Source organism: Trichoplax adhaerens, genomic scaffold (genome assembly GCF_000150275.1).
Source record: "Trichoplax adhaerens TRIADscaffold_14 genomic scaffold, whole genome shotgun sequence".
In the NCBI taxonomy this organism is placed as follows: Eukaryota; Metazoa; Placozoa; class Uniplacotomia; order Trichoplacea; family Trichoplacidae; genus Trichoplax; species Trichoplax adhaerens.
Window position 1 is genome coordinate 9436 of NW_002060956.1, and position 11666 is coordinate 21101.

Genomic DNA, 11666 nt, shown 5'->3' on the forward strand with positions numbered 1-11666 from the left:
TGAGTGTAATCGCTATACAAATACTGTATTACCACAGGAATTCTTAACCCGAATCCACCCTCGAGTAAGGTTCAAGTCAGGTTTCGGGTTGACTTTGAAGGACCCTGGTAACTTGTAAGATGGTAGATGATGTCTTGCAAGTTGTATATAAAGTGAAATCTTTCTGTAATTTGTTAGTTCTTATCCTTTGTTAACATTATATTCCCAGCAAATTCAAATAAAAGCAATTACTATACGCGGACACTTTCTTTGGATTTAAACTTTATTACAACAGTCAATCTGCATGATATGACGAGCGCAAGCCGAAGCCAAGGCGGCAATGCTAGCACATTCGCTGACAGTATTGAATAATACACACGGGAATAATTTAAAAGTTAAATTTTTCTATCTAAAATAACAATTTTTTAGGACCAAATTTCAATATATTGCATAATATCTTCAAAAATGAAAATACTATTCAAGGATCAACAGGAATTGTATTTTCAGTTAATCGGTATGGTCCATGATCGCAAGTCGAAGCCAAGGTGGCAACACTAATCCTAAAATGATTAGGTAATCATCAGTATTGTTAGATACATACTTCAGAAAATTCTCAATGTTATTTATAACTCGTAACAATCGAAACTTAAAATGAATGTCATAACTTAACGCAATTATTCTGCAGCCAAAAAATCAAAAAAAATGGCATAGCTACTTAAACTAACCTCTTTGATAGATATGTTCCTGATCAAGGTAATGATTCAAACAATAGAATTAAAAAATATAATTTGATGAGTTAATTAAAACGAACACTTACAAATCCTGAAGTTACTAAATATTTCACAAGTGTTTATCAGCAATAATTCTACAGCATTCAGTAACAATTGCTACGCTCTTACTATTTTAAGCCTTTCATAACTACTGCATACCTAAACGAATGAATAGAGCTAAATCAGATTACCTGTTATTTTATTAAGACTAATCGGATCTTGTGGAATAACTTCGCAGTCTTGAGATCCATTCTCTGAAGAAACTGGAAGTAAAGGTATTTTGATAACACGCCTATAACGCGTGTTTTCATCCTATTTTAAAAGATTGCAAAAAAATGAATAGCATGAAATCTTACATACTACGAAAGCTTACGTGAGATTATACTACTTTTGGATGCTGACTTTATTTTAAAGTAAATTAATCAAGATTAATCAATGCAAAATATTTCAGCATCTAAATTTTATTATATAATTAAAATTATGTCTTAACCAGCTATCTTAAGATATTTTACGAGAATAGCCATTTGTACCCGCGTATCTCTACTAGCTTCGCCCATAGATCGGGTTGGAAAAATCGAATTGACGAAATTAAACCTTGTCCGAATATAATCTTGCATCTGAAATCAATAGAATTAATTCCGTAACCTAATAGCTTTAGCTATCATCAATTCACTGCTATAATAAGCACTCCTACTTATCCGCCACTACTTAGTAATCTAGTTATAGTCGCAAAATAATGTATTAAAAGTTATTAATTCCATAGCTGAATCTAGGTATACAGTATGTACAATAATAACTAAAATTAATCTTTAAAACTTACATTATGATCTCGAAAGCAATGGAAGTAAAAGATTAACAACCCCTTCGTACAAAAGTAAGTCAAGATACTATCATTAGTGTCAAATTAATCTTTACCGTACCACACCAAATTGTCTTCTTCAAGGATAGAAGAGCTAGTAGCTAAATTAGAATTGATTTATTTCTCAAGAAACATGATCACTTACCTGTGGGCAATTTAAAATCGTGAATAAGTAAGCAAATACGGTTTCACTGGTTGCATAGTACAAGATCCCAAACAGCCAAGAAATACCAAAGAGGAAGATTAACGAAGCCACTGCTTTTATTCCAACTCTACAAGTGAAGGATAGGAGTATTTTGATTAAAATCATCATATTAGTTGTTAGCTCACTAAACTATTAGTAAAATACTTTAATTGCAGTAAATAAAGCAACAATCATAGAATACAGTAAGAGATTTATTCCTCGTATATCTACTCTAAATTATAATTACAACTGCTTAATTCAGCACTATAACAGCATTGTAGATATCTAGCAATTGAATCAAGGAATAATTCTTTGCTGTACTTGAACTTTTGCATTTCAGATTTTCGGACCATAGCCTTGATTGAGAAAAGCGATTTGATTGCCAAAGTCATAATGACAACGTTACACTAACAAAAGTTTCGTTAAGAAAGTAAAATTAAAACTCTGCTTAGCGAACAGAATATTACAATAAACCCAAGTTAGCATCTTGCAATGGTAATATTAAATGGGGCAACTACAAAATATCAATCCATTCACAATTCTAGTGTTTTGCGTAGATTAAGAAATCAAAACTATAGCCAAAGTAACATTATTCGTACAAGAATGATTGATCAGCGATACTCATTATCATACACAGTGAATAAAGCATTCAAGAGAGGCAGTGAATATTAATCATCAAGCTAGACAAAGAATAGTTCTTCGACATTTCAATCATCTTATATAATAAGTGTTTAATATCTCACCATCATAATTAATATAACTGGACCAACAAAAAACCACATTTGAGCGCTTGTATTTCTAATCCAGCAACTATCACAATAAATGTTATTATGTCCAAATTAATCGAACCAAACTGCATAATCTGCGGTATCTGATATTGGTATTTGAAACTTACTAATTTGGATTACGATATGCATCTATCCCCGTAGATGCAGATATGCCAACAATTATGGCAGGCAACACTAGTTTAAAAGCCATTGGATAGAATATGGAAAGATAATATATATATATATAGAATAAGTAACATGAGCATTTGGAACAGTGAATGATACTTATTTGATAGCTAAGAGGGGACAACTTCTAAAATAACTGTCTGTCAATGTTATGACCACACCTTAGTTAGTAAAAATATCCAAAAGCTAGAATATTGACTATTAATACTTAAACGATAGTAGTTGCGAACTCTTAAAAGAAAATGATGCAATTGAGTTCTAAGCACTTACTCCATCCTAAAACAAAGTATATTCGTCGAATTCCTAGGTCCACATTTTTTCGTATCTTAGAAATTTTTCGAAAAATAAGCAAAGATTCCATCATCATCCACGTTAAGCTAGCCAAATAGAGAAAGTGTAATCCAATGGCAATGATAGTACATAGAATCTAAAAGAATACGAAAAATTATTATTTTATTCGTAATGATAGCAGCTTTGACGAATTAAATTGATCAGCTTTTGACTACTTAAGATAATAAATATAACTTAATAAACGTCTAGAAGAGGTCATATTATTTGCATGGGTTATAGATTACCATAGCAAATATCTTTTAAATTCATTATAATAAATAGCTTTATCTGTAGTAGATGGGCTATATTAATCTCTTCAAATATATATTATGCTATAAACATATTAATAATTGCCTACAGTAATAAATTGATTACTTGATGAATTAATCGGTATGATTTCTAGGATATCTAACGATTTTTTATCTGTATCTTTCCAGTTAGAAATGAATTACCGGCAATTTTGTAGCGTGTATACCACTTATGAATCCACAAATAGATAGTGTCATAGCCAAAGCCAAATTAAGGTGAATAAAATTCTTTACCGTATGCAATTTTCTATATAAAATTTTAGTAAACTCGTCTTGATAAAATTTTGTAGTAAGATTAGTCGATATTTAGTATAGATCAAGATAGATCTGTCAAGAATTTTACAAATATTAGGTGATATTCATAGTCTACTTCATAAATATTGTATTATCAGCAGCAAGAATAATGTCATCTTACGATTATTTGGGCAAATTAACCATGAATACAATTATTTATGCTAATATCTAATTAACCCTTGCTAGATTTACTTGTAATCATTATTTTGACTTATTATAATTCCTTTCTATATTATGTTTATATTTTCGAGCATAAATAACTTATAGGCAGCTACTATGCATTGAAGTAATTGATGATATGATAGGCCTCACTGATCCATAATTATGATATCTATAATTATAGCATTCCTTCTCTATTTCTCTAGGCAATTCAATTCTACAATCTCAATCTTGTCGTCATTAGTGCTGCACCAATTACTGTTTAACAATTATTATCTTAGCAGATCCCTTACTTGCTAGTATATCTCGCTATGCTTTGCTTTACAGACTTAGAGAAGATCTTTTAACTCATGACTGTTAACGTTTAAAATGTTTAGAAGTAACACTTGGATAAACTGTTAAAACTAGATCGCACTACAATATATTTGTCATCAAAGAATTTGTGGTCTATGCTCTCAGCATAATCTATTATTAATTAGCAAAGAAATTACTTCTTATCTGAAACCGACGATTAAGCCAATATGCTACATTAATATTAAGCCTATCCAATATCTATATTGATAGCCTATTTATTAACTATCCTACTAACCTGCTGCTAATTATTAGTGCCATCATGATCAGTAGAGCAAATAGTGAAATAGAGTAGCCGATATAAGTAATGATGCGAAGGTTAGTATCATGGAATTCAGTAAGAGCCTACAGCCAAAGCATAATCAACTACGTTAACATATATTATTGAGTTTTAAATATGCATCAAAATGAGTATATTTAAGTATAAATCAGCTCGCGGCAATTCCTATCACGTTTAAACTATTTCTAATTTATCTATAAGATCAAGTATTTTGAATTTTTACCTTAGAATTTTGCATAAGGATCGCAAAACTCGTAAAATGAACTGTTATGCAGTGAATTGTGGTTGAATTATAATCTTTTAATTTCATTCCATATTCTGACCATCGACTTTACCACGTGGCAATGCATTAATAAAATAAGAACAGTATATAATACATAGAAATATATTAATAAGGCAAGTCTTGATCCTGAGATTAAATGCTAACATTTCTAGTTTGTTGCGATACAAGTAGGTAATTCAGGTAGCTAGTTTATCTTACGTTTTTTCCCAATATGCACATCGATAGGGTGGATTTCGCTAAAAAGATAACTCTCATAATGTTATTAATGAATCAATATTAAAATAATCACTGTATTGTACTAATTAGGTTACTAACTTGTTGATGGTGTAGATTGAGGTAAAGATGAACAGGCAAAGCAAAATTCTTGTCTTTGTACGGATAAACGGAGCAAGATAAAACACTGGAAATAATGACACTATACGAAAATTTTATAGCGTCGTTTCAACATTAAACACAATGAAATTTTTATGACTTGAGAGGATAGAAAATTTTACAAGATTATAATCGATCTACGTTTATTAATTGTACAGGAACCACACCTGTCGTTATTTTCAGAAATATTGTTTTCCGTCCAATTATTACGGATATTATACGATCGTACTACCAAAGTTACAGTATCATCTAAAAAAATATTTATAAAGTTATAAGCAAGAGCTCTGTTGTTAAGTGTGGTAATAGAATAATTTAAGTGCAGCTTGTTTGCCTGGTTGTTTTTTCTAGCGTCAATTAAGATACATTAGCGAATAAGCTAGAATATTATCTATACATGATAGTTTTAAATATTACTAATGTTTCTTATTAATAAGGGAGATACTGGGATATTTCATATCTAGAATATATTTAGAAGTGTTCGTTACCTTGACCCAGAAAACGAAAAGCCGCTTTAGGAATCATCACTTTCGCAACAGATTTATTAGATAATGAGAAAGCGAGGTTGACGATTGATTTAGTGTCCGATGCTGAAATCGTTTGAATAACTAATTCTAACACAGTAAGAAAAGTAATAAGCAGAAATGGGTTAAATAATAAAAACAACAGTAAAGAGCTAGGATAATTAAGTCACTTGATAGAATTATTTTAAGTTGGTACATCTAAATTCAACATACAACCAGTTCCATAATGACTTAAAGATCACATAAATCACTAAGAAATTTATTTTTAGGCATAGAAATGCCATTTATTAATGATCTATAGACGGTACCGTAATATTTAAAGAAACTTTTTGATATTTTAAAAAATTTTTTACTTGTAGTATGCGAATACCATGGCTTTGATGACATTTATATTATATTAAATGATTATCGGTACCTGACTCGGGTGTCGATATGATTAACCTCATAGTAATATTGGCTTGGTGAATTTCTCTTGCTAAATCTGCATCAAATTTATCGATTTGTTCAAAGATGAAGCCAGGGTTCTAAATAAAGATATACAGATGAATCTTGCGTAATAGTCAACCATTTTGAATTTTACATATCCTGATACTTGAGAAGTACGCGGTCACGTCATTTAAACCAGTAAAGAGAGACTGATTTTTCGGAGGTAGTTTAAACTAAATTATGAATTTTGAAAGTTCGAACAGAGAATTTTCAAAATGCATCATTACCTATGGCATATTCAAGTACGTTTTATTTACCGTATCTACACCATTGATGAAGTTTGCAATAAGCTGGTTGCAAATCGTTTGTATCCTATTAATCTATATATCAAAGGCATCCAATATTTTTAGCTTTCACATTAAAATTAAGTCCTAATCTAATTATAGAACAAATTATTCAACTTCATTATCACAGCTATCTTGATTTAACTACTGACAGATTATTATTACATATTCTAAAGAGTCAAAAATCATGATACATGCAAAAACTCTAGAATAAATTGCTGTTAATAGACTCATGCTCAAATATCTTATTTCTAACAATTTATATGCGGTATTCTCTTTCCTATACTAAATGACATCAAATGCATTATTAATAACCATTTTATTGATCTTCGTAGGATATGCAAAATAGCTTCCATTATTCGATAATGGTGGCTGGTTTGATGTGATGCTTGCTGTGACTATCAAATATATTATAACCCGAGTTAGAATAAAAAAGCGATAATATACACAACAAATTGATAGCTAAGTATTAGAAAAAATTTTATACGACTAAAGTGGGTTTATAGTGAGCGTTAGCAGTTGATATTTCAATTCAGAAAATTTTGAGTGTGCTATTCTACTAACTTATTACAAAAGTCCTTTGTTAGAAAATAGGGTTCTGCTACAATTTTTTAATTTCATTTAGAAAAGCTATTGTGATATATACCGATCACGAAATTCCAAATTTTAGAAAAATAAGGGCTTTATTGAATCTTATACAATGATTAACTTCACACAGCTCTACTTTAGCCGAATACTACTACTAAAGACTTCTACAACGAACTAACTGAATAATCTAAAGTTGCATGCTTTTATACTTTTCGTAGCATTCGCAGCTACAATCCGCATGGCAACCTTTTACCTTATTTTACACATAGTTAAACTATTCTTAGTTCCACTATTCTACTGCGGACCATCATTAATCCGATATGGATACGACTACAGTATTTATGTAGACATTATTCACCTCAGCCAAAGTACAATGAATTAACCATATCCTAATATATGATTTACGGTTCTATTTTTACCTATAACCTTATTAGTAACTCAACACCTTACTGTATATAGTCATCTGTTTTCTAGAATAGAGTCTATACCACTACAGTCTATAGTTATAGCTACCAAATATCTCTTAGGATAAATATCTACCGTACATTACACTAAGCATGGCTAACAGTCTACAATCACAATACCAAGTTACATTACAGCTATCAAACCCTTTCTTTAGATTAGACCGTTACTCGCATTTTGGTATGCATAATCTAAGTCGACTGGTGCAGTATAAGAGAAATTATTAAGTGTCGGAGTGTAAAATCTTAAAATCTTACACCAATCGATAGTATTGAAAAGAACATAGTTAACTTTTCTATAGTAATCTATATCAAACACAGTGCAAAGATGACGATTTATCGCCTCAGCAGAGTAGCACTATGAATAATATTACTTTGTATACTATCTCTATCGTTAAATAAGAACATTTTCATAGTCAAAGACTCCGTTTTCAGTCTTTATTACAATGACCTTCGAAATAGGATTGAAAATTCGATAGTATGCAGATTATCATGGTTATAGCAACAACTTTATTGCTCTTGCTAATTTTTAAATTTAGGATATCGTAAGTATATCATAATCGGTCTTAGAGTTATAAATCTATCGAGGATATGATAATGTGAAAAATTAACGGAATTACGAAATAGTATCAACTACCATATAAAAGATATAATTTATACACTACGAGCTCTGAATTCAATTAGCCGTAAATAATCTTATGGTTACCTTTATTGGAGGATATTAATGAAGATGAATCATTTGTGCTAGCTGAAGTAATAATTGTAGTTAGTACTTACGAACGACATCTTATTGATAGAATTTATACATAATTCTATTCATACGGTACTAATACAAAGTGTGAAAGACGGCAAAGCTTGAATAGAAATGAGATTGGAATGCAATGAAGCTTGAACTCATTACCGTTCTTAATGTATACTAGTAGCATTACATTCGTAATGAAGAACATATTGGATCGAAGATTATTTAAGTACATTTTGTACTATTCGATAATATAACACGGCATCAAATGTGATGTTCTAATAGAACTGAAATGTAAATAAATTATTCATACCTGTTCTTGATGATAATAAATTTTCTGGCGTATATGAGCTAAGATCGGAATCAGATAGGGTGTGAGTTAACAAAATTGATTTGTTAATAGTTACTATATTTGCGACAATTGAGTGGGAGCTGTCATGTAGTATCGAATTTGACGATAAGCGCTGATAGACAGCGGCACTGCTTTCATCAATTACACTTGTAGCTGTAATAGAGACATAATTTGTGCCAATATTATCTAGTAAAGTAGGAATGAAATGTCAAGTGCATGGCCTAAAATTGATATTTAGTAAAGCAAGAACTACTTTTTCTCGTTATCAATCAAATCAATAAATTTCTGTTTGTAATTGAGCTAGTATGTGATTCGAAAGTAATAGAAACTCTCTACTGGAATTGATTCATTATACCAGTACCTTTTATCAAGATAATATCAGAATTACTATCCTTCCATAAACTAGTTTGAACTGACCAATTATGAGTATCTAAACTCTCTTCATCTCTTTTGATTGTTGTTGTAGTCGAATCAGTATTCACAATGTCAACCATAGTCGGCGATAAAATGAATGATGACAACGAATACTTAAATGCGTTTGATTTTCTGTTAAAATTTGAATTAGTAGAAACAGGAAGAAGTGGTCCACTCGATGTTGTTACTGTTATAACGTTAAAAGCATTGCTTGCTATTGAGCTGATAATTTGGTTATCTATGGCTGAAATTGACGATGAAACAGTTAATACTAACGGGCTATCTTCATAAATGCTAGAGTTGATACTGGAGCCTGAAGACACTAGCAATTGCAGTCCACTGGCCGTCATAGTTTTTGTTATGCTGCTAGCCAAATCATTAACTGATAAACTAAACGATAGAGTTAGATCATAAGTAGGTACAGTGAAATTTTTTTCACTGTTTAATACAGTATTTGTCGTTAAAATGATATTTAGATTATTATTAACGGAGAAAACTGACGAGGAAGCGGATGATATTAATAGATTCTCATACAAACCGGAGCTACAGCTGTGAATGTTCGAAGCTGTAGGAGTGAGTAACTCTAATTCCTCGGTTATAGTGGATACTGGAGAGCTAGAGTTACTGAGTATAGTAGTTGATGGCAATGAAAGATTTAAATCGCTAGTAGCAACGCCAATTTGTGAATTAGTCCAGGTTGTTAACTCTAACTGGCTCGTAGAAGTCGTTGCTGAAAGGATAGTATTATCGGATAAAGTAGATGATGCTATTGGCGAATTGAGTTTGGTAGTACTAACATCCAATCGCGAAGAAATCGAAGCCAGTTGCTCTGATAAGTTAGCAATAGCTAACGTTGAAGCAATGACGTTACTAGATAAAGTAGATGATGTTAGTGAAGAATTTAGTTGGATAGTAGAAGCTGTAGAACTTGTTGAAGTTATGCTATTAGCGACTGAAGAAGAAACTTCACCAATTGGCTTCTGACAAACATATCGATAAAAATCGTTACAACTGCCATCACGCCAGATAAACAATAATAAGATATCAGCTAGGTGCACACATCTATAGAATTTATTTGCTGGATATAAGGACATCCAAAATTGTGGACCAGTAGTAACACTTTGATTGGTTGCTAGCCAGTGATAGTCGCTGACGACGTTATCTCCCACTAAATCTTTCAATCCAATCCAGTAACGTACGTTAACATGTAATATAAAATATAAACCATTATGAGTAGCATAGGAATCATCAACTGCTAAATCGCCACCAGGAAACCCTTGACAGGCTCTTCGAGCGTTATCGAAAGTATTCGATCCTTCGGAAGGTTTAAAACAACGATTACTAATTTTTGTCCATCCATTATCACATTCCTCTGTTTTAGTGAAAGATAATCACGATGAAAAATATAAATTTAGTATATTCTACTGAGCTGAAGTATGGAATAAATTATCGTTAATCGATTTCATAATTCTCCATTTTAATTTATAGCATCCAAATATCACTTGCAGCCAATTTATAGGACAGATAAATAATTTCCATTCTTAGATTCTAGTCACTGTTTGGTTGCAATTTTGAATTTACTAGTTGCTAGCTAGTAGCTACTGGGTTACGCATCAGTTTTCATATCAACTAGTCTCGGTCTGTAATTGTACTCTAAAATATAGCTCACTCTTGTTATTAAATGGAACTATAAGGAGATATAGAGAGAAGCCAAGTTAGATAGCTGACTGAAATTAGATTGAATGCATTCTTGTCATGAGTACGCATAACGTTATTCTTAAATTTTAAAACAAAACCTTAATCATAGCCATCAATCTATTACTAAGGTGATTTTCTCCTAGCCTGAATTATAACCGATTCAGATACACTTATATAATACAATTTATATTTTTTTATATATCGGAATTGATATTTATCTAGTACGCATAATCTGATTTCTTAGATTTTGAAACAGTATCTTTATCATAGCTATTAGTCCATTACTAAGGTGTTCTGTTCCTAGTCTTAATTATTACTGATTCAGATCCATTTTAATTTACTATTTATCTTAGGATACGTATTCTGGTACAGTAATATAGAAAGAACCCAAACTACGTTATTTTTAACGAAATTCCATGCTAGCTTTACATATACTACATTAAGAAACTTGAGAATCAACATGATATTAACGTTGAATTATGATGATAGCCACAAGATATGTTAAATAGCTACCACGATAGACGGCTTCTATAAATAATTAGTATAACTAACTCTTTTCATAATCGCTCCAAATATCATAATAAAAGTATTACATTTTTGTTGATTAAATTTATCAGTTTTACTCTTTGTTAAATTATGCCAAAAAGAAAATGAATTATTCACAATTGAAGTAGTTATATTTTTATGATACTATACATTAATTAATTCTATAATTTATTCATATCGCGCTATATTTTGCTCATTTTCTATTTTATCTTTTAATCAATAGTCTTACTAACCTTCAGCTTTCATGGGAGTTAATATTACACAGAGAATCTAAAATAGATAAAAATGTAGCTGTAAATTTTCTTCAAATTAAAATAGACATCAAACAGTCAATCTTGTTGTTATTGCTTTAATACATTAATTCTGTCATGATTAGCTTTTTTATACTTAGATACAATAAACAGGTTTGGAAAATTCCATTTATTTTGATACTGAATGAATAAATCTTATAATTA

At 30.8% G+C, this 11666-nt stretch overlaps 1 protein-coding gene across 1 annotated transcript; it reads right to left on the reverse strand.

Moving 5' to 3' along the window:
* Positions 1-457: 457 nt before the first annotated feature.
* TRIADDRAFT_60117 (uncharacterized protein) lies at positions 458-11457 on the reverse strand (the record flags this gene model as incomplete). The annotated part of the gene is made up of 20 exons (XM_002116194.1): positions 458-539; positions 705-723; positions 941-1061; positions 1280-1366; positions 1570-1611; positions 1665-1709; positions 1754-1880; positions 2114-2199; positions 2536-2602; positions 2688-2754; positions 3016-3172; positions 3528-3630; positions 4426-4532; positions 4691-4796; positions 5290-5371; positions 5608-5733; positions 6059-6167; positions 8515-8552; positions 8915-10339; positions 11445-11457. 20 exons carry the CDS (start codon positions 11455-11457, stop codon positions 458-460), a joined length of 3009 nt encoding a protein of 1002 aa, XP_002116230.1.
* Between the last annotated feature and the right edge of the window lie 209 nt (positions 11458-11666).